The following is a 23,669-nucleotide window of genomic DNA, read 5'->3' as shown; positions in this document are numbered from 1 at the left end:
TTGTGCAGCGTGGCCATCTCTCAAGCTGTTGAATCTATTGCCTGAGTATGGTGGTTGGGATGTGGGTTTGCTCGGGTTTTCCTCTCCCAGCAGCTCAATGGGAATCTGTGGCTTGGGGTTGTGGATGGGCAGGGAGAGGGCAGGGGCTGCTCCAGCACATCACACCAGCTCTGCCTCCAGCTCCTGGTTTCATGAGTGTTGGTTCAAGGAAAGGCAGGAAGAGGTGATGGGAATGGCTGACCCCACTCGGGAAAACCCTTGACCATGTGTTTAATTTCCCATCATTTTTTTATCAGTGGGGTTCAGACAAAAACTGCAGAGCTTTGCCCCACTGGTAGAACAAGGAGGAATAACTTTAAACTGGGGGAGAGTGGATTTAGCTTCGATATTAGGAAGAAATTTTTTACTGTGAGGATGGTGAGGCCCTGGCACAGGTTACCTAGAGGAACTGTGGTTACCCCATCCCTGGAAGTGTCCAAGGCCAGGGTGGACGGGGCTTGGAGCAACCTGGGATAGTGGAAGGTGTCACATTGGCAGGGGAAGTTGGAACAAAATGATCTTTAAGGTGCTTTCCAACCCAAACCATTCCATTATTCTGTGTGTTGTTTCAAGAAACTGTGGCTTTCAGTCTTTCAGGGTAGTGCTCAGGCATCTCCTTCACCTGAGGGCCCTTCCCCAGCCATCCCAGGACACGTGTCATGTGTCCTTTCCCACTGTCACCCCCCGGGAGCGGGGCTGGTCTCAGCACTGAGTGACCAGAGGCAGGCAGGAGGGTGTGCAGGAGAGGGGTCCAACCCCATGCCCCCCACACCACCTCAGCCTCTGCTTACACCCGAGGAGCAGTCCTGCTTCCCTCGCCCCATTAGCAGCAAGTTTCAAATGCACATAATTACAATAACCAAACCATTATTAATATTTTGAAGACGTCTCTTTGATAAGCCCATCTTTTCAGCCAATTTCCTATTTCTCCTGGAAGCAAAACATCTTTCCTCCCAGTTTTGTAAATCTGTTGTTAAAAGGGAGAAGAGGAAATGGAAAAAAGGATCCCCCCCCTCCAAACCCTGACACCAGGCTAGGTTCTGTGCTGCCTTTGTCAGCCCTGGATGGAATTATGCATCATGAATAAAAACTGCTGTCAACATGCATTGGGTTCGAAACATTAGAGCATATGGTATGTGATTATCTGTATTGTCAAATGCAATAAAGTGAATTTGGATATAATAAAAAATGTAATATTTTAGAAATTTGGTAATAAACTGTGGAAGAATTGACAGGCAGAGAGTATTTGACGCCTGTAGGCAAACAGATAAAGATGGCAGGCCGTGGTGCTCGGCGGGCAGCGGCTGCTGCCGTGCATCATTAGGAGCTTGCTTTTCTGAGGAGAGCCTGACCCGGCTGGCTGGCACGTGGGGTGGGGGCTTTTGTCCCTGCAGGGCTGCCAAAATGTGCCTGCTCCTGGCCACTCACCAGTGCTCCACTTGTCCTTGTCCTTTGCCATGTGGCATTAGCCAGGGTAGGGGACTGGGGTCCCCCACTGGCTCTTCACGGACAGTTCTGCCCCTTTTGGGAGCAGGAGAGGTGGTGAGGGGTGTTGGGGCAGTGGTGGCAGTTCCCTTGGCTTGTGGCAGGATGAGGGCCAGCAGGGCACGTTTTAGGGTGGGAATCAGTGTTTGAGTTTGGCACCAGTCTCGTTTGCTGCAGGTCTCACTAATGAATAGACAGAAGCACGAGGCTCCCATTCTGGTGGATTGATTAATTGGATTACACAAGCATTTGGGGTTTTCTGCTTTGATGGCAAAAAGAAACCTGTTGGATTGTGCCACACTTCTCTCACCCAGCAGTGCTCCCAGCATTTCTGTACCCCCGACCCACTTATGGGGCTGGGAAGTGCATCTGAGCTGCAGTGAGCAGTGAAAGGCTGTGAGGAGCAGGGTGGGCCTGCTCCCAAATACCAAGGAAAAAGCAAACACTGCCTGAGATAACTTTCTCCTGCAGTCTCTCACATTTCAGCCTGATGCTTTAATTCCCGAGCTGCTGACAAATCTGCACCCGTTGAGACACGATGTCTCCAACAGAGAAAAGCTGAGTGGGGAACAAACTTAGAGGCCTCCTGTGTAGAAAATTCCAATGGAAAAGTGCAGATGTAAGAGTATCACACGTACCTGCAATTTTTCTTAGGTCACCACTAATGCTTCTAAATGATCTGTGAACGCATTAATGGTTTCTGTTAATTAACAATATGATAAAACTGGCATTTAGTAAGCTCTGCGTAGTGTGCGTCTCAGTCATTATGTACTCAATGCTTTGGTTTGATTTCAGAACGTTAATAGAATAAAATTTTAATGAAGATTTGTTGTTATGAAAAATTTATTACCAGCAGTTCAGGTGCTGCTGCCGTGAGCTCGGTCCGTGACGCGCAGCGGGTTCCCCAGGGGTCCCCGGGTGCTCCCTGACACTGAGGGGGCTTTGCCTGGGACCCACGTCCTGGTCACGGTTGGTGGCTCCTGAACCTGGAAAACTTTGGTCAGAATGGCTCTTTTGAGAGGGGGACAAGTCCCTGTACTCTTCATCCTCCCACCGGGGAAAATCCCGTTTGGGTGGATTTTGGCCCATTTGCAGGGACAGGCTGCCACGAGGTGCCTTTTTCTGTTCCTGAGCCATTCTCTCTTTGCAAATGCCACAGAGCCATGGGAGGACGGAGTGAGGAGCCTGAGCCTTGCAGCTTTCCCGAACAAAAGCAAAGGAGTATCTTGCTGGTGCCCTTTATCCAGCTGTGCACTGACCTCGGCGCTCCGCACTCCCGCCGCGCTGGTATGGAAACGCCTGCACCTCGGAGGGGGCTGCTCTGAGGCGCTTGTCTGCTGATTTAATTCTGAGAATTTACTCTCACATCGTGGAGAATATACTGACACTTTAAGCAGCTGCCTGTGTCTGCCAGGAGAACCTGCCTGTATTCTGTGCCCAGCCCAAGGTGGACGTGAGCACCCGATGGCTGTGCAGGCAGGTCATGTCTTGGTGAACATCACTCAGAGCAGCATGGCTGGAGAGTGCACACTACAGTTAAATGAGGATGATATTTTCCATCCTAGACCATAGGTTTTAACCTTTTCCTTCCCTTTCTATCCCTTGGTGCATCCCTCTCCTGGTCTGGTTATCACAAGGATGAGGTGAGATCTTGTTCTCCTTGGAGCAGGTGGTTCCTTCAGGTGCGGTCATTGCTCTTCCCTGTTTGGAGGTTAGGAGGTAAAATCTGAGACGTGTGTCTCAGACTAGGGCTGTGGTGAGTACGCAGAGAGTTTCTTCTTTGGAAACTGGAATCTCTCCTTCCCTGTGTTTGCAGCACAGGAAATTGGAATAACAGGAAATAACAGAACTCACAGCTTTCATCCTAGACAGTTTTTGGCTCTAACAAGCTGAGTTGCAGTACTTCAGGTGAAAACTCGGAGAAAAGGACTGGGAAGTGAGGGGGTAGAAACATGAGATGTGGACCAGGGAATATTTAAGCGACTTTTCCAAAGACACAACCTAAGAAGGTGACAAAGTCAGGGCTGAGGTTTCAAGTCCTGGCTGTTGGGGTCTGGCACTGATGAACAAATGGCTTTTCCCTGAGGCAGGATTAAACACCCACGTCCTCATTCCCAGGCTCTGGGGGCAATGTCTTGTGTTACCTTTGCAGACAGCGAGAAGTTAGAAACATCCATGGTTCAGTGTCTGGGTAATTAAAATGTCCTGTTCTTTCTGCTGGGTTTGTTCTGTTTGTCTATAAAGATTCGTTGACAATGATTGCAGGACTTGGTTTCACGTCCCCCCTCTCTGCCCCCCCTGCAGGTTTATCATTACTATTATTATTTTTATAAGGCAGCTTGGCAGGCTGGGAGCTTACTAAGGAACTTTTTCCCTTCTGATTACAAGGGATGTGTGAATAAAGTAGAATGGTATTGATTCACACCAATCTATGCATCGACTGTGTGGGAGCCACTTGCAATTCCCAGCAGCACCGGAAAGCTTTGCAACAGGGAGAAATATGACCAGGCAAGTTGAGAAAATAAATTAAACTAGTGTCAACTTTTCTTGTTTCTTCCCTCATTATTAATGGATGGAATGGGGCTCGTTTATCAAGAAGAGGAAAAATTAATTGACATGGGCTTTAATGTTATTATGCCTGGCTTGTCTGGTCACATTTCTTCATTTTTAATTTTTTTTCTTTTTTTTTTTTTTTTACTTTTTGAAAGGCATTTTATTACCGTTCACAGGACCAGCTGCCAAAACTGTGGGTATAAACAAGAAAGCAGGTGCATAAATAATACCACAGCAGGACTGGACCTTTCTCTGTTTCAGGGCTTAAGTAACTAAAGTCTGGGGAGTGGAGCAGACGCGGGCGCGCGGGTCGGGTGCGAGCCCCGACACAAAGGGGGAGCGCAGCCTGAACTGATATTTCCTCATTACGATGCCGATGCTGCAGCGGGTGTCAGGCTGGATGTTCCCCTCTGCCAGCACAGCCGGGCCTCAGGCGGCTCCAGCGCTGGGGCCGGTGGGATCACGGAGCCTGCGGACCCCCGGCTGTGCTCCCAGTGTGCCGGCTGCATGGGAGTTGGGAGCAGGACGGGGCTGGGAGCACGTTGTGTGTGTGGGGGGGACTGATCCTGCACTAACAAGAGCCCCAGCCTTGTGTGTGTAGGGGGACTGATCCAGCACTAACAAGCAACTTGTAGCTCGGGGTTATTCCTGCTGAGCAGCGGGAATGAGGTTTAAGCAGAGCTGTACTGATGTGATATGGGCCATGTAAATCTCCTCCTTTCTCCTCTCCATGCTTGTCTCCCGTTCTTTGGCATTGCTGTGCAGGACAAAAGAGCCCTGGTGATCCCCAGCTTCCCAGAATCTGTTGGTGAAGTCTCTGGTGCTCTGGCTGCTCTGAGTGCAGGACAAGGCTGCAGAGGCCCTGCAGCCTCGCTGGCAGCGTGGGCACAGCTCGGGCAGAGGGAGTGTGGCTGATGAGATGAAGTGACTTGCTCCACATCATCAGGGGACCCCCAGACAGCCTGGCAGTCAAAACAGACCCCTCCAACTCTACTTGCAGTATCTCCACACACCAGAGCATCCTTCTGGTGGCTGAAGAGCCCCTCACAGCACCACGGTACCCGTACCATGGACGGTGCTGTGCCTGCTGCTGGTGAAGGTGGTTCTAACTCAGGACCCATCTGTGAGCTGGTGATGGGAGTGGTGGCACCTGTGGCACTGCCCTGGCTGTGTGGGAGTGGGCACTCCACTGTGGCAGGGTCCTGGTCTGCCCATCAGAGCCCTGCTGGTCTAACCCCAGCATTAGCCTGGGTTTAACCTCTCTGGTGTGGGATACAATCACCTTGTTTTCCTTGTTTCAGTGCGTGCAGGGGCTCAGGGAGCGAGCCCTTTGCCCGGGTAAGCTGCTTTCGTGTAATTCTGCTGCCGAGTGACGTCCCTGGCGTGTGCAGCCACAGCTGTGACACCGATCCCTGTGCACACAGAGCCGGGGCTGTGGGAACAACCCTGCCAGCCAGGGGAGGGAGGTGGATCTTGTGGCAATAGTGGCGTCATCTCAGCTATATTTTACCAAGGCTGACGTAAAACCGCTCAAGTGATGGCAAAAGCATGAAATATAGTTGTTTGAGTGGGTAAAAAAGCCAAAATACAGAACACGGGAGCACTGACATTTGATGTCTGCAGTCTGGCTTCTTAGCAGTATTTATGGCTTCTGCCTATTCTTCTGCAGTATTTTGATCTTTTTATGCTTTCAGTCACTTTCTGTGAACAGAGTTGCTCTCATTGCTGGAGTACCGTGGCAGAATGTGCTGGGCTGAGCTCTGTGGAGCCGCCTGCCCACAGGCCTGGGCAGCTTCTGCAGCTGAACAAGACTTGGGGTCAAAGGAGGTTTTTCATGGAATCACAGAATAATTTAGGTTGGAAAAGACCTCCCAGATCATCAAGTCCAACCTTTGACCGATCCCCACCTTGTCACCCAGCCCAGAGCACTGGGTGCCACCTCCAGTTGTTCCTTGGAGACCTCCAGGATGGTGACTCCACCACCTCCCTGGGCAGCCCCTTCCAGTGCCCTTTCCATGAAGAAATTCTTCCTGAATTCTTCTTTTTGGTATCACCAAGGTGCGTTGGAGGATGTGTCCTGTGCCATGGGATGTCAGGTTACTGGGCTGGCATCATTTTGGTGCCTGTTGGTGCACATTAACCAGCAGATGAATGGAGTGGGATGACTCCTTTTTCCCAGTGGATACCAAAGGAGGATTTTTCACCTGAAGGTCTCAACTTCCTTTTATGCTGGCACTTGTCTTGGAGCCTCTTGTTTGGGGGCATCTGTTTGCCTCTTACTTTATTTTTTTCCCTCTTCTTTGTCTTTTCTTTTACAGAAAAGATTATTCAAATGAATATTCAGTTTTATTCATTTGAATAAAAAACCCAACCGTTTGACTCTGTTAAATGCTTATCTCTTAAATAGAGCTTGTTAGCTTCCAATAATAGCTTCATTCAGAAGGATGCAGTATAATTTCATTTTAAAACGTGTGCTCCTTGACAACCGGAATCCTATTTCTGTCACCGTTTTCAACAGCCGCCTTTGTTTTGGGTTAATCTTTTTCATACACTTTCTGAGAACGATTTTTTTGTTGACTCTTAGTCCCTCTCAGAAGAAATAATTGTCTATTTAGTCCAGGAAGGGTTCTGAGAGTTTTGGTAATTTAAAAATGAGCGTGTATTCATTATGGGAACTAATAAGTCATGTGTGCGGGGGGATCTTTGTGTGGGTGCAGTTATTAAAAGTTGGAGTCTGATATCCATGAAGTGAAACAAGAAAAGAATCATGGAATGGGTTGGGTTGGAAGGGACCTTAAAGCTCATCTAGTTCCACCCCCTGCCATGGGCAGGGACACCTTCCACTGTTCCAGGTTGCTCCAAGCTCTGTCCACCCTGGCCTTGGATACTTCCAGGGATGGGGCAGCCACAGCTTCCCTGGGCAACCTGTGCCAGGGCTAAGGTCTCTCTTAAAGGACCTGTTACCCATCACTTTTATGAACTTTTTAATTTTGGGTTGTGTGATCTCTTGGGGGTTGTTCATTTGAGGAGCAATGGCATCTCTGGAATAGCATCCTGTGGGATTTAAGTGCCTGTTTACCTGCAGATGGAAATACTCTGGTTGTCCCCCTAAGTTAGAGGTGTTGGGAATCAGAGATAAGATGTTATGAGCCTTCAGCTCTGGATGCAGAGCCCTGTGTGGGCACCGGGCCTGACTCTGCGAACCCCTTCCCTTCCAGAGAGGATGGAATGGGAGGTTGTAGTAGGTTATTTCACATTTCCAGTCTAACCAAGTGCCACAGATCTTTTTAGAAACCTGCAAGTGCCTGCTGACACCTACAGATTGTTTTTTTATTGTTACAAAATCTGGAAATGCAGGGAGCTGGCTGGCTCTGTGGTTTAATGAGACAAATGATTTTTTGACAAACCTGTGTTTAAGGCATATGGAGTGGGAGGAGAATGGGAAACTCATTTCTGAGTCCAGACATGTAATGACTGCAGTGGATTTTCTTGCAGTGTTTGGCATATTAGGGCTAATCTCCTAAATTCCCTCTGCCCTCCATCCTGGCACTGAGACCTGACACAAGTTGCAGGAGAAATCCTCAACTGCAGCCCTTGCTAATGACTTGCTAATGATGAAGATGCTGCTGGTGCTCAAACAATTAATGACTTGTAGCCCTGGCCTGGCCATCTCATGGCACCAGGCAGTCAGTCCCTGGCCACGCACAGCTCCCAGCTCCAGGAATTGCTCCAGGAATTGCTCTGGGAATTGCCCGGTGCAGCGTGCACCAGGATTCCTGGGATGCCGAATTCAGCCAGTTAACCACAAAAATTTTAGTTTTAACTATGGGTCTGTTTAAGGTGGATTTAAATGGAGTAATTTAGAAGGCAAATGAAAGACTTGAGTTATGTAAAAAAATTCAGGCTGCTGCCTGCTCTAAGTGCAAAGCAAAGCAGTGTTCTGAGCCTGGTGTGCTGTCAGATGATGTGTTATGCCTTGGAGAAGAGCTAGAAACCATTCCTTGTGGGTTTTACCCCAGTGAGAGGGTCTGAAAAGGGATGGGAGCATTCCCCATTGCTACACATACTGTGTATTCCTGAAGAACTCGTCCAGGAGCTGCTCAGACCTCACCCTGAAATGCTTCCCAGTGTTGAGTACTGTAGCCTGCAAAGTGTCTCCTGTACCTGGAGGTTGCAAGAAGCCTCTTTATATTTTTAACACTTTCTGCTGTGCCCCACCGAAGCAAATTCAGTGTGTGTTCAGCAGGATGCAGTTTTTAGTGCAGTTTGGGGGAATGGAGTTCATCCTGTTATTACATTTTTGAGATTTCATTAGCTTAATTTGTGTCGGTGTTGACTCATCAAGCCTTTGCCAGAGAAATGTAGCACATGAGACTGGGGTTTGTTCATTAGCTTGATTTTTTTTTCCTTAAGGAAGGAGCAGGGAACAGGACAGTGTGTAGCTGTGGTGGGCTGCCAGATCCCTTCAGTGCAGCCCAGCAGAGCAGGCAGTGAACAGCTACAGGCAGGCAGCAGGCATCAAACAGACTAAACCAGCCCCAATCCCTGGCTCTTTGAAGCACCAGCGGAGAAGAGAGGAACGATTAGATCAGAGACCTTAAATGTAATGGGTTCCTGGAGGCCTCAGGATGTCCTGATGAGGTATTAGAGGAAGTAATTCAGGAAGAAAGGGACAAATAACCACCTCCGGAGCTGGGCTGACCCGCGGGGCCGGGTGGGGTGTGTCAGAGCACGTGGAAACAAAGTGCTGCTGTGTGTTTGGGAAGCACTGGGGTTTTTTTTTCCTTGCCAGGGGTAAATGAGGAATCATCTTCTGTCTTCCCGGATTTTTATGGGTTTTTGGGTCGTGTAATGAGTCAGCTCTAATGGAGAAGTCCCGTGGAATTAAACAAGAGATGAAATCAATATGGTTCCATAGAAATATAATTGGGTTTTGTGGAGATTGCTCTTAAAACCCTATAAGGTGTAAAAGAAAATACAGCCTTATTGTAGTTTCTGAGCCATCATGTAGCTGGGGTGTAACTATCCATTAAATTCTTCAGGATGGATCAAAAAATCCATAAGGAGGTTTTAATTCTCCATTAAATCCTATGGAAGAACTGGAACAGAACCGTATTAATTTTCCCTGAGACAATGCCTCTTCCCTCCATTAGTCTGCAATCAGCTCAGGAACAGCTCCATAGGCAGCAGGTGTAGTCACACGTGCGTGTTGTTATGGAAGTTTTCCAAAGTCCCAATGGCTAAATAAAGCTTTATTAAAATGAAATTGTTAAGCTTAACTAATGTTTTTCCTTCCCTCTCCCCCTTTTTGTATCTTTTATTAAATAGGATTTGGCTTCGTAACTTTTGAAAATGAAGACGTGGTGGAAAAAGTCTGTGAGATTCATTTCCACGAAATCAATAATAAAATGGTAAGTGTTGATGGTGTGTCGGTGACAGCGAGTTCTCACCTCGGGTCACAGACATGAGCTATGTCAGGGGGGAATTGTGGCCCTCTGGGACACCCCTCTGGGAGGTTAGTGGGGTGCTGGGGTGGTGAGAACAGGGTGGTGCTGAGCCTGGCCCACGACTGGCCCAACCCCTGCTCCTGTCCCCCCGCAGCAGGACCGGTGTCTGTCCCCATGGCACAGGCTCAGGCAGCCACCCCAGAGCACCTTTTGGTGTGGGAAGGCAAAGGGCTGAGGATGGTGGGAGTTGAGCTGCTCAGCTTCTCGAGCAGCCCTGGAGCAGCCTTTCTCCTCCTCCTCCTCCTCCTCCTGCCCATGGTTGGAGCCGAGGCAGCTGCCGAGCGATGGCATCGGGGGGGTTTGGGAGGGAAGTGCCCTGGGGTGGCTGTTCCAGCCCATGTGCTCCCAGAAGTGCAGTTCTGGCTGAGCTCCCGGGTCTGATCCTGCTCTGACGTGGCTGCTGCCTCTGGCCCGTGTCCCGGGAAGTCGTGGCTCTCTGCCATGGAGCCGCAATCCCTTCCCACCCAGGCCTGACCCAGGAGCCAGACCTGGGTGAAGTTCCTCCTCAGTGACAGGCAGGTCCCAGGTTGTGGGTTGCCCTGTCAGTAAAGCCACTGAGCCAGATGAAAAGGGGCATTTGTATTTCAATTGCTGCAGTAACTTTGATATTTTCAGCTAAAATATTCTTTTTCCCTTTGTCAAAACATCCTTTGCTTCTCAAATGTGTATTCAGATATGCATTGTATATTGGTCTGATATGTGTTCACAGACTTTAAATTCAATAATAGAGCTTTTAGTGTGGATAAGATCAAAGCAATCTCCTTGGCATATGCTGGAGGCCTGATTCAATATTTGACTTGCTAATTTTTCCCAGGGCACTGAAATAATATTCCTCATATTGTTCCTCAGTGCAATATGCATCTGAAATAAAAGTGAGGGTCCCCTCGGCCAGCTGTGGGGTGGGGTGGTGGGGCAGGTCTGGGGCAGTGCTCCTGGTCCTGTGGGAAGTCTCTTGCTCCACTTCAGGTGGATGCCTCATCTTCAGGTGGATGCTGTGGCCTCTGTCTCTGCCCTGTTTGAGCATCTTGCTGCCCATGAGCCCCCCTCCTGCACTGGGGTCTCCTGCCTGCCCCAGCTACACCTCACCTGAGCTGGCTGCAGGGTGAGGGAAGGCTCATTCCTCTTTATGTAGTTACTGAATGCTGATTAATCTGCCTTAAAGTTTAAAAAAAGAGCAAACCCCAACCACCCGCAGACGACAGACCCAGCAACAAATTAGGAAGTACTTGGGATGTAAATTTAGGGATTGGCAGGTGGGAGGGAAGAGCTCCAGCACCACGCTCCAGGGTTTTCCTACCCACAGCAGGTGGGCACGTGTCGTATCATGCTTCATGGGTTTAGTTATTCCCACAATAGGTTTTTCTCTGGAGTCAGGCTCAGCCTTTGCCTGGCTCAGAATTGCCTCTCTGGGGTGCTGGGGGGGTGATGGATGGGGCAGCAGGTCCTGGTGTGTCCTGGTGCCAGCAGCAGGGCGGGGCACAATGTTTGATGCTTCATCCCTGGGTCTGAACCCATGGACTAGAAAAGCCTCACCTGGTTCTTGGTATCCCCTGGGAGGGGGGGGGGGGAGAGCTGCTGAGAGGATCCCTTCCCAGGCAAAAGGCTGCACTGGAATGTGACAGCAGCACGGGGAGTGTGGAGGATGGGACAGGGTGAAAACACTCAAGGAACATCACAAAGAGCCAGAGAAGCAGTGTTGTTGTTGGATAATTAAAATACCTCCTGCTTGCTCGGTGCACGCTCCAGGTGCCACCGTGCTCTGAGTGTTCTCTTGTCACTCCTTCAGCACTAATTTTGAAAGCAGCCCACGAGCAAGGGGATGAGACATGATCCTGTTTTGGGACTGAGTCATCGTCTTGCTGATGTGTCTGCACATGAATTGCCAGACCCACGCAGGGCAGGAGAGCTCGTGTGTGTGCGTGTGACAGGAGCTGGGGTGGCTGGCCTGGATGCCTGGGGTGACACACGGCTGGCCAGGGGCAGCATCGGGCACAGATGGACTTGGATCATGTCCCCCTCTAGCCTTGAGCTGTGGAGGGGATGGGCTCTCTCAGCCCACCTCAGCCTGAGGTGGTGGGGTTTGCACCATTCCATGACCTGGGCCTGGGCCACCCTGTCCACATCCCCATCCTTATCCACATCCCCATCCCCAGGCTGCTCAACTGGGGTATCCACGGCTCCGTGGGCACCGACTCACCCTGAGCTTGCTCTTCCTCGTCTGCTGACCTCTGTCATTTCCCAAAATGCAGGGGCAAGCAAAGGGCAGGGGGTGGCTGCTCCCCAGCCTATTTCCAGCTCCTGTCTCCCTGGCAGGCTATTTTTAGCTCATCCATTCTACTTCTGTTGCCATCCGTAAAGCTTAGAATGTCAACTGTAATATTAAACGAGCAGTGGGGAAGTGAAAAGAAAATGCCAGGGAGGTATTTAATAACTGAAACTCGGAATTTACGTGGGAGGCCAAAGATGCTCCAAACATTGCGGGGACAACAATAAACCCAAACAAGCTGTCCCTGGATTATTGCTCCTTTGACAGGAGCAGGCAGCTTTTGCAAAGACACCTGGCTTTCTAACATGGTGCAGAAGTAGCTGGAAAAGAAATGTGAGAGAGTAATTTATTTTCCCCTAGATCCTGCTGTGCTGGAGTCGTTCACCTCACGGGTGCAGCGGGACACACGATGGTGAGAGGGGCAATGAGCCAAGCCTGGAGTCAGGATCTCATGTCAGGCTCTGGAGCAGCTGACAGAAATGTTGGGCTGTTCTAGAACAGGCTTTGACACTGCCCAGCACCTGTGGCTCTTCCTCTCTCTCAGGGTGGGATTTTGTGGTGTTTGTGTTTCTTTTGTTGTGAGGTTTTTTGAGTGCATTGGTGCTCCTCAGGCTTCTCCCCGAGCTGTGTGGTGCCATGTCAGGTGTGTCTGTCACACACCACGTGCCTTTGGGTTTGCATCCAACTACTCACCCTCGTCCCTGTGAGCAAATTGGTTTAGTGTTGTCTTCAGTGGGCTTTAAATGATGAGACTTCCCTTGTGGGGGTCTCCCAAGGCTGGGTTCTCCATCCTGCATGGGACAAGAAGGAGCTTCCCCACTCTGGATGTATTTAGGGACAGACTCGTCTGCCCACCCACAGCTGGTGACTTCTCTTGTAGTCTGAGGAGGTGCCAAACCACTGGCCTCACCTCACCTTTGTCAGTCACAGACTGGTTTGGGCTGGAAGGGCCCTTAAAGCTCATCCTGTTCCACCCCCAGCCATGGGCAGGGACACCTCCCACTGGCCCAGGTTGCTCTGAGCCCCATCCAACCTGGCCTTGGACACTTCCAGGGATGGAGCAGCCACAACTTCTCTGGGCAACCTGTGCCAGGGCCTGTTCCAGTTCATCTGGTTCCAAGCCCCAGCCACTGGTCAATGATCTGACACATCAACAGACCCATGGTCAAGGCATTTTCTAAAATAAGCTTATGACCTCTGCTGCTGCCTGGTGCAGCTTGCCATGGTGTGAGTGACATGGTGTCCCCAAGGTGAGCAAACCCCAACAAGCTGCAAATCACACGTTTCTGGCACGACAAAGTCTCCTTGTCTTTGGGTGGTTCAATGGGGGTTTGTGCATTGTGGATACTGCGAATTCTGCTTTCCTGAAAATAGCCCTGGTTTCCCTGGAAAGCTGTTAGCCAGGGTTTGTGAGACATCCTGGGCTGAGAGCTGACAGCCTGTTTTGTTGGCTGGGTATAAGAGGCTTTTCACTCCCCAGCTCAGCCCTCCTGGGTTCCCGTGGCTGCGACTGCTCTGCTTGACCTGGGAGTACCCCAGTGTAAGGTTAATTCTCCAAACTAGACTAAACAAAAATAGTGAATTTTAGTTTCCCTGCCTTTTTTTCTCCTTTTTTTTTTAGCCTAAGAGTTAAACCTTTCTTTGTTGGGTTGCTGAAAGTGCAGCACATCCTCATACAGGAAGGTGGAAAAAATCTGGAAATTATTAAGATGCCCAGAAACACTGAACTGAAAGTCTGAGTGAGGTCCAGATTTATATACAAAGACCCTCATCAGGCAGCTCTCCGGGGTGATTCGATAAGGAGCTGAGCCCTGACTCATAAATCCAAATACATTCCCTCTTGGAGAAGCCCCATTGCACATCCTGGCACACGTGACATCCCTGCTGCCTCTGGGGTTTCCCCTCGCAGTAACTGTGCCTGTGGGGTGGTTATGGCCACCTCCATCCCTTCCCCGTGAAGGACAGGGCTGGATTCTGACAGAAGAGCAGCAAGCCCCCTTTTTTTTCTGCTTTTGCTGTTGGTGACAAGGCACTATCCAGGTCCCCCACGGATCCACTCACATGGTGCTTCACCTCCTCTTCCTATATTGTCCCAGTTTGCTGGGCTGGTGTGTGGGCAGCTTCCCAGAGCACCTCCTGGTCTGGCACTGCTGTCAGGGGAGTGTAACAGTCTCCCCAAGGTGAGCTGCCAGGACTGGAGTCAGGCAGTCTCATCCCCAGGACAGCTGATCTGGGCCAGACTCCCGGTCCCATATCCGACATGTCATCCCTCCCACAGAGAGGGAGTCTCTGCTGGGTAACAGAGAATATTCTTGCCCTCCATATGGGGTATACTTGTTTACAGAGGCTTAGAAATTATTTTTCCTTCCTACTGGTGACTTTTTCTTCCCCTTTAAATCTGGGTTAAAACTCCTCTGCAGCTCACTGCCATTCCCTTTGTATCCTCGTGTGCTGTGGAATCAGAAGCGGTGCCAGGCTTGCAGAGAGCAGCGGTGGACTGGGTTGTGGTTGCAAAAGCTAATTACCAGGTTATTGTTTCTAACAGTGCTAATCCCAACTTCATTTTCCTGTTAATTGTCCATCCATCTGGACTAGATGGGTTTTATCATCCTGACTGTGCAGTGTCAGTGGCTGGGAGCTGTAACCAATGCTGCCGTGACGGTGGGAGCTGTGGCCATCCCAAAAGATGTGGCTGTGAAATGTAGTGGCACTTCTGGTGCTCCCCCCATCATCTGAGTGGAGGAGTCAGATTGGCAGACTCCTGTGTAATGATCCCCTGTTTAAAAATCAGCAAGGGAGAGTTTGGGAGGATGTTGCAGTGCTGCGGTGGGGGCGGTGGGAGATTGGGGCCGGTGCTCAGGGTTCTGAGCTCGCCGTATCCATGAGGTTCTGGGAGTGATTCACAGAATCGCAGAATGGTTTGAGTCAGAAAGGACCTTAAAGTTTATCTTGTTCCAGCCTCCTGCCATGGGTAGGGACACCTTCCACTGTCCCAAGTTGCTCCAAGCCCTGTCCAACTTGGCCTTGAACACTTCCAGCAATGGGGCAGCCACAGCTTCTCTGGGCAACCTGTGCCAGGGCCTCACACTGGATGGGGAGGAGAGGCAGGGCAGGCTTTTGTCTGGGGGGCTTTCTGAGGGCACTGAGGTTTTGGGAGGGGTGCAGCCCAATTAGGGCTGTTTCCTTTGTGCAGCAGTGTTCAGGCTGTGCCCACCCACCTCTGCTCCAGCATCCTCATCCCTCTCTGCCCTTTTCCTGCTGCCTCCTGCCAGGGCCCAAACACTTGGCAGAAAAGCAGCAAAGAGAAGCTCCAGGAGAATTTTGCTCCACAAGTCCCTGAGTTGGGGCAGCCTGGCATGTGTTCTGACAGCACAGGCAGAGTGTGTGAGCATTGTAGCTTTGGGAAGTGTCGCAAGGAAGCAAAGCAAATGGGGTCTGTGGAGGTTGGCAGCAGGAAGGGGAGAGGAGTAGGTGGGTTTGTTTAAAATCCTCCTGTTCCAGCCAGGTAACCTTTCTGAAAATTGCATAAACCTGGAATTGTCTCTGATGGGGTTGCCTAGGAACAGGCGGGCAGTTTTTCTAAGACGATGGACACACAGTCCCTGCTCAGGCTGTTGGGCACCAGGATGGTGAGCCATGTTATCCCACATCCTGGGTTTGCCTGGAGCAGCTGCCTGCTCACATGGGACACCTTGTGCCAGAGGTGGAGGGATTGGGAGACCTGGAACCAGCCCTCCACAACAAATAGCCCCTTCCCAAGCCCCTGCACGTGGCTGTGCCACCATGTCTCCTGGGAGTGAGGTCCTGGATTGTAGCAGCCCTGCTCCCACTCTGGAATGGCCAGGCAAGGGCTGGAGGGAGTGAAACATGCAAAGAAGATCAAGGAAAACTGGTTGAAAAACAAAGTTAGAGGCACAAAGCTCAAACCTGTGGATTCAGCCCTCAGACAAGTGATGCTCATCCTGCAAACTGTGCAGGTGGGGCATCCCCACACCCCAGGCAGCTCTGGGCTGTGTGACTGCACATCATCCTGTTGCTCAGAGCGTGGACTGAGGTGTAAAGCCATAGGAATGGGTTCAGCCAGCTCCAGTTAGCTCCAAACCAGCTGACTGGTGCAACTGTAGCACCGGTGCTAAGGGGACCACAGGGGCAGTCAGCTGGAGGGGTGAGTTGGCACTGCTAGAAACTGTGGGAAATTGCTTTATTTCTCCCTTTTCCTGGCCAGAAAGAGGGTGGCTGAGGGTGCTGGATGGCCTGCATGTCCCGCTGCCTGCAGAGCTGGATCAGCATCTCACGCAGGGATCGCTGTGCGGTTCTAGTGGCGCGAAGCAACTTCCGAAGGCAGTGGGAGTAGCTGGAAGAATGCAGATCCTTTATTAATAGGGGTTACAGACATTTTCTGCTGGGCGGAAATATTGATTCTTTATTCCTATTTTAAAGGGAGCTTTTTGTAATGATCACTGGGAGTCGTTTTCCATTATCGATTGCAGCGGAGCCGTGCCGGAGCCCTCCCTCCATTCATCCCGTCCCGCGAGTGCCGGTTTTCCTTTCAGGAACGTGGAACTTCTTAACTCAGCATTTCTGTCGTCTTTGGGGGGGTTGCACTTGGTGGTTAAAGAGACATGCACGTTTGCTCTTTTAAATCTGGTTACACCGTTCTGAAAGTTCACCTTTGAGGGGGAGGAGGTGTGGGGAAGGCAAACGCTAAAAATAAACCTCCCCCCCTTAAGTAGATCAGTTCTGCGTTTGACATTTACATGGAATTCATTTGCATCTCATTTGTACATGTTTCTGCTCAATAGGTAGAATGTAAGAAAGCACAACCTAAAGAAGTGATGTTTCCACCAGGGACGAGAGGAAGGGCACGTGGATTGCCGTACACCATGGACGCTTTTATGCTGGGGATGGGAATGTTGGGTAAGTGCCGGAGCCACCGCGCAGCTCCCGGGGCCAGCGGCTCCCGTGTTGTCTTCCCTGATTCCCAAACCCTTAAAAAACCATAGGGGTGAGCCAACCCCTGCACCTGCGTGGGTGCAAGGCTGAAACTTTTAGCAGGGGTGGAGTGGAGAAAATAATCCTGTCTGTGGTAAATGATTAACTCCCCCCCACCCCCCCCCCGCCTGGAATATAAAAAATTTGCATTTAAATGGATGTTTTAAATAGCCTGTTTTACTCTTACTCGCAAAAAATAGAATGATGAAAGATGCAGTGTGTTCATCCTGACTAAAAATGATCTCTCCCCTTTTTTAGAGGAATTGAGTCACACATTATTCCCCTTCTTTTAAAGGTAGCTTTGACAGTTCAGCATAGATAATTGAAAATCTTGCTGGTTCTTAAATGACATGGATGGAGGAAGCAGGGAGATGTGTAACAGGACAGGTCACAACAATAATTACAAGTTTCAAGGAGATGGAATGGTATTTTAGTCCTGAGTATTGTGTCCAGAAAATACTAATTAAATGGGATAAATGATATTTAATGGCAAAATTCTATTTGTGTGCAAGGTCTATTTAGTTATAATTGGTTCTCATTTGTTTCTGCCTAGATAGTTGTTCTTTCTATATAATGTGACAACTTCTGGATACTCTCTCCTCAGCCAAAATACTGCTAATCCATTGCTGATGTTCTTTTGTAAAACCCCATATATTTTCAACTTTCTGCTTTGTGTCCCTGGACTTCCCCTCAGTTGTCACGTGCCGTGTCCATAAAACCTGTGGGAATAAGGGGGCATCTGGGGGCAGAGAGCCTCTCCCAGGCTCATGTCCCTGATGTGTAGGCTCTCTGGAATGCTTTGAATTTTCTATCCTGTGTTTAGATGATCCCACAAACTGAGCACAAAACCCAGCCTTGGAAGCTGGGTTGCCCTGAGCCTTGCCAGGCAGGTCTGGGGGCTACCTGAGATGCTGGAGGACCCCAAAGCTCCTGAGGTGGACATCAGGTCAGAGGACTTGGTTCCTGTGAGGATCAGGCTGTTGTGCTGAGGTGTCTGACTCCAGGCACCGCTTGATTTGATAGGAAAAACTCCCTGCCATGTTTGCTTTATCTCTGAATTAATAGTACTTCTGTTTGTGTGGCTGGAGCGATCCATTTCTGGGACGTGTAATTGGGTTATTTCAGCTGATCATCTGTTTTGCTGTCCCCACGCTCCACCGCCACCCTGCCCCACAGTGTTGGGAAATTACATTTTCTGCTTAAAATATTTATCTTGCTCTAGTCAGTCCATGATTTCGTTACCTGTGTGTTCGCAGTGTGCTCGAGCAAATGTACTCAATTTCTGCTGTTCCTCTTCCTTTTCCACCTGTGGTGCCCCTGTGGGTTGGGGGGGTGGAGGTGGTGGGTGCCACCATGCTGGCCAGTCCCCCTGGCTGCAGGAGGAGAGAGGCCACGCCACCCTGGGAAGCCAAGAAGATCCACAGTGTCATCATCCCTCTTGTGCCCACCGCTTCGCCTCAGCCCTCCTCCTTGCAGCTGGGCAGGGAATGAGTGGAGCCGTGTTCACCTCAGTGTCCTGAAGGGATAAATTGAGCCCTCAGGTGTAGTGGGGATCGTTCCCACCGAAGCTGCTTCTCTGGGAAGTGATTGTTTCAAGCTGTGGGAAGTAAGGGAAGAAGCCCTCAGCAAGTGGACCTGCACAGAGGAAGAGATGGGGCACCTGTTGGTGGACCCTGTCCTGCTGCAGAGGTGGGTCTGGACCAACCCAACCAGCGCTGCTCTGGCGGGTCTCACACTGCACCCACCCTACATTTGAAATTGGGGTGACTTGCTCAGCACTAGTGATTGATCCATGGTGAAAGCCAGATGCTTCATTATCCACTCTAGATGGTGTTTCATCTTCCCAGTTCCTGCTTGCTACAGTGGCACTGTGTTAAATAATTAAGTGCTAAACAAGGAGATTGCAGTGCAGGAGAGCAGAGCTGCCTGGATGGCCATCAGAACCCCCCATTTCAAAGGCTGCAGGGCCCATCCCTGTGGGAAGAGGGCTGTAATTAACCCATCAAACGACAAGGCACAGAATTCCCATTATGCCGGAGGCAACGTCTGCCACAGCCGAGTGTTCTGCGGGGCCTCAGGAGGCCGGGTCAGCCCTATCCCGTTCCTCCTGTTCCGTGCCCAACTGGCCTGAACCAGAGCAAGTGGGGCTGCTCTGGAAGGATTTTTATACCTGTTTCCAGAAGCCTTTGTTCAAGGTCACCTTCTGCAGCTGCTGTTCACGGGCAGAGGAGGAATCAGAGGAACAAACGCATGAGACAACCCAAAGGAAGGAGCAGGGAGCAACTCCCTCCAAAGCTATTAAGGAAGTTGGTCTTTTTCATTAATCACAGCCTCCCCAAGGAGCCTACAGCAGCCGGGGTCTAAAGGTGCACAGGCAGCCGCTTCTGTGATGATTTGGTTGATTGGAGCAAAATTAAAGTGTTCTTCTGAAAGGATTTTTTGACTTGGAGAGCGCGGGCAGGCTGAGCCTTCTGCCAGGAATGCTTCTGGGCTGTCTGGGGCTCGGGCTGCTCGTTGGACACACACGATCTTGGGGAGAGCAGGGGCATTAATGAGCCTCTCTGCATGAAGAGTGGTCGGGACACTTTTGATTCCACCAATCTCCCTGTCTCTGTCAGCCCATCTTCCCTGTCAGGAGGAGCTGCTCCCCAGCCCTAGGGATGCTCGTGAACAGGTCCCCTGTCCCTCCCTGCACATATCTGTGGCTCAGTGGGAGCAGTTTGGTGACCAGGAAGTTCACCCTGTGCCTGGAGCCTCACTGCTGTCACCTGGTCCTGGTGTGCAGACCAGGAGCCCTATCACCCAAGGACATGATGGTGTCACATGATGCCCCACAGCTTTTTTCCCTCTGTTCAGGTCTGTGCCTGCAAACTTGAAAAGAAGAGAGAAAAGAAGAAAGCAACATTAAGAGGGGGTGATCTTTGTCTGTCCTCCCATCTGAAGCTGCTCTCTGGGACAGTGCAGCCACCATGGCAGTGGTCCCGGTGGTGACACCCAGATCTGGGTGTGACTGAGCTGGCACCCCACAGCACTCATTTCTCCTGGCAGTGGGCATCTTTCTGGTGTTTAATGTTAAAATTGGGCTCCTTTAACTTGCAAATCCCTCCAGAGACAGGAGCAGTCGTCCCCCAAAGCTTACACCCCTGGAGTGCCAGCGCAATGGTAGGGTAGGATCACGGGGTTTCGGAAGGTCTCTGGCAGGGCTGTGTGTTCCTGCACACGCTCAGTCTAGGTAGGCTGAGCTCATGCATAAAAGAAGCTTGTGCCCTTCAAAGAAAGTCATTCCTTTTTCCATCAGACACTGTTGAGTGCAGTAGCAGCTGCCTGTGAGGCAGGATTCCGACGGGGAGCCCTTGGTTAGCACAGGCTGCCCTGGAGGCTGGCACGGTGCTCCAGCACCCGCTGCCCATGGGCACAGCTGCCATGAGTGTCATGTCACTCCTTAGTCCTGTGGAGTAGGAGACAGGTCAGCCCAGGGCCAAGGGAGAAGCTTCTCCAGCAGATGTGTTTCCTCTCTGTAGCTGCTCCCCAGGATGTGACCACCTGTGTGTCTATAGGGGATTATTTTTGGCTTTCATTCCTTCATGCTACAGGTGCTTATATCAAGGTCACAACACGTTTCTTTTGGGAAAGACCCTCAGGATTTTTGTTGCAGCGTGGAACTATGCTTTGGTGGGAAGACCCTGCCTTCCTTTGCAAACAACCTGTGGTTCCTCAGAGCAGCGTTTGGAGACAGTAATTTTCTTGCATTTACTAGAGCATTTGACTTAATTTTTCAGAGGTCCCTGATGTGCTCAGTGTTTCCACATATTGAGCATGAGCTTTGTACATCTCGGATCACCAAATTTTAAAATGAAAAGACATTTCCATGGCCTGGGCAGGAGCCCAGTGGAAGTGGTGGTGTGAAGGTGGTTTGGTTGCTGGTTTGAGTTCTGCTCCCACAAGCCAGGAGGGTCTTGCTTCAGAGGAGGTGATCCTGGCAAAACTTGGAATTTTGATTTACCGGCAAGGGATAGTTAGAGGGATTGGTCATTCCTCAGGACTACCAAAGCAAATCAACTGCTCGGTGTCCAGTGCAGGATGAGGATGGCACCTAATGGGAATGTTGGGTAGGTCAGCATGGCCATGATTTGGCTCGATGAAGGATCCACGTGGGCGTGGCGTTAACGCGCTATTGATATTCAGCCAGGCAATTTCTCCGTGTGGATCAGGCTTCGAGTCGTTAGAGCAGAGCCGGGCACTGCAGCAGTAAATGAAGAGGAAAATTGAAGTAATGCTGTATTACAAATTTATGATTTCATCTGCCTGACTTAGGGACCGTTGAGCTCTGGTGGTGCCGGCAGAGCCCCCGGGCAGCTCGGCTGGTGTCGCAGCCATCGGGCACGGCCATGTGTGGCCAGGGAGAGTGGGGCTGCAGCGGGACTGCCCCGGGGTGGAGGCAGGACCATCCCAGGGCAGGCAGGTGAAGAGGTGGCATCCAAAACCACTATGGGCAGTTGCCATCTACCACCATGCCAATCCAGCCAGAGCCACAGGCACCAACCTGCAGACCTCAGGTGCTGCCCAGCACATCAGTCCCCTGCACCCCGACAGTCACGAGCTGACAGATCTGCTTCAGTACTGTCTGAATCAAAATAAAACCTGATTTTTTCCCTTGGCAAGGAGAGGGGCTGTGCTCGGACGCCGCGGGGCGATTTTTCAGCAGTGGTGTTAATGGCGCTACTTACTCAGCAAACAATCCATTTATCAATAGGGTTGTTTAAAAAAAAAACCAGAAAGGAAAAAAGGTTTGTAAAGCTTAACTCTGAAAGATCTGATTTAATGACAGAGGTGATTAGTTTCTAAGGGAATCCAGCCTGTAGAGCTGTGAAATAAATAGTCAAGGGCTAAGCGGTGTGTACATATCGCTGAGAGCGCGATGTGCTGTCCAGGCATCGCAAGGCTGCCTTTGCTTGGCACTGCTTAATCCCATAATCAGAATTCATCCAAGCATTTTTATCTTCCAGTTTTAGATTATGATGAATAGTACGTTATATGTATGTATAAATCTGGTCGGAAATGGAGGGACTTGCTGCAGCAGGAAAATAGTCGTGTGATGGATGAGAGTATTAAAGGATAAATAAAAGCAGAGGTAGGAGCCCCCCAGAAGAGCCATTTGCCTGCTGAACGTGTTCTCAGCCTCCAGCCCAGCTGCTACCAGGATTCCCACTGACTTCGAATAGTGGGAGCAAACTTTTCCTTTTCTTGATCTGGAGAGGTCTGGGCTGGCGCTGAGGATCAGCAGGGATGTTGCATTAAGTGCACTGGAATTGTAAAGAGCAGTGCCTGTTTTTAAGAAAACTGAGCAAGGAAAGGTTGAGAATCAGTGGGAGGTTAGAATTCTAGGAAACCTCCTGAGTGTACAGGACACCTTGGGCATCGACCATCCTGGTCACAGCAGACAGCCACAGTGGGACCACAGAGGACAGCTCATTCCAGTGGGCAGAGTTACCACTTCATGCCTTTACTGAGGCGTCTTTATGAACAGAATGATCCCAGGTGGCTTTTTCTCCTGATAACCCTCCCAGAGCTGCCAGGGGTCGGCTGTGTTGCTGCTCTACCTCAGAAATGGCTTTTGGAAGCGCCTCCCGCAGCTTCCTTTTACTTTCCTGAAAAATTAAAAGCTCTTTGACTCCCTGGCTCGTTTCTGCTGCTGCCTCCAACTCTTTGATGTGTTAACTGTTGTCCTTCACACTCCCGGGATAAAGAATTACTACTACCTTAATCTCCAACTGTCAATAGCTCTGAAGCAAAGTACATTCATTGTAAGCTCTCCAAATGTCAGAGCAAACCCGTGTTATGTGTTTAGCCTTAGCATTTGGCATTTACTCTTCCAGCTAACAAGTATGCACAGTCCTTGGGCTCCAGACACCAAAGTGCATGTTAATTACCGGAGTGACAGGGCTCCTGCTCGGAGCTGGGCCAGCTCTAGATGTTTCTATTCAGGGTAATGATGAAACCTCTCTGCAGTTTGGCATGAGCAGAATAAATCTGATTTTTTAATACCTTCTGTAAAATCAAGTCTCACCCATCCTTCCTGTCATTGTGTATTGTATTTAAAAAAAAAAAACCCTCTTCATTAATCCTCAATCTCTCTCTCTCTCTCTCTCTTTCTCTTTTCTTTGACATTTCTGTGGTCTAGGTTACCCGAATTTTGTTGCAACGTATGGCCGAGGATATCCTGGATTTGCCCCAAGTTACAGTTATCAGTTCCCAGGTATGTACATTTCATTTGCAGATTTGCTTTATTTCCCCTCTTTCCTTCTTTTTTTTTTTTTGTTTGTTTGTTTTCTTTTTTTCCTTTTTATTTAAATCCGTAGCTGCAAGCTGAGACAGGCAAGTCTGCAGGGAGCATCTCACACGACAGCAAATTTTTTTTTTTGTACTATTTTAAAATAGATATTTACAGAGACATATTTTAAGTACATTTTTTTCCTAGCGTGTAAATTGGTACTGGTTATTTGAAAACAAACTTCTTAAATTAAAACATAAAGCAAGAGAGATCATTGAAGAGCTGTTACCCTCCCTTTGATGGGTTTTTCCTTTCATATATATTATAGAGCTACACACAGACACGCACATGCACACAGAGACCCGCACACACCTTCCCGTGCTGTCCTGTGGTAAGTGAATATTCAGCTTTGGAGTGAAAAGTCCAACCTTCCTGTGTTCTGTGTTGGGGTCTCGGGGGTCTTTCACAGGAGTAGTTTTGGTGTGTTGATGGTGGAGTTTGGCGTTGGTTGGTTCCCCCTTTCCTTGGCGTAGCTGCCGCCGTGGTGGGCCAGGGC

At 50.0% G+C, this 23,669-nt stretch overlaps 1 protein-coding gene across 16 annotated transcripts in view; it reads left to right on the top strand.

The window, feature by feature from the left end:
• Nucleotides 1-23,669, top strand: part of MSI2 (musashi RNA binding protein 2) — a 223,313-nt gene that overhangs the window by 158,704 nt on the left and 40,940 nt on the right. For all 16 annotated transcript variants that reach the window (XR_003530396.1, XR_003530399.1, XR_003530398.1 and 13 more), the window contains exons 8-10: nucleotides 9,406-9,488; nucleotides 16,653-16,767; nucleotides 23,024-23,098. Coding sequence is in view for 11 of the 16 variants with exons in the window: in XM_027660117.1 (XP_027515918.1) it covers nucleotides 9,406-9,488; nucleotides 16,653-16,767; nucleotides 23,024-23,098 (273 nt within the window). In the remaining 5 variants the exon portion in view is untranslated. The remainder of the gene's footprint in view (nucleotides 1-9,405; nucleotides 9,489-16,652; nucleotides 16,768-23,023; nucleotides 23,099-23,669) is intronic.

Source organism: Corapipo altera, unplaced genomic scaffold, assembly GCF_003945725.1.
Source record: "Corapipo altera isolate COAL_440 unplaced genomic scaffold, ASM394572v1 271, whole genome shotgun sequence".
Taxonomy (NCBI): Eukaryota; Metazoa; Chordata; class Aves; order Passeriformes; family Pipridae; genus Corapipo; species Corapipo altera.
This window is presented reverse-complemented; position numbering and strand designations above follow the sequence as displayed.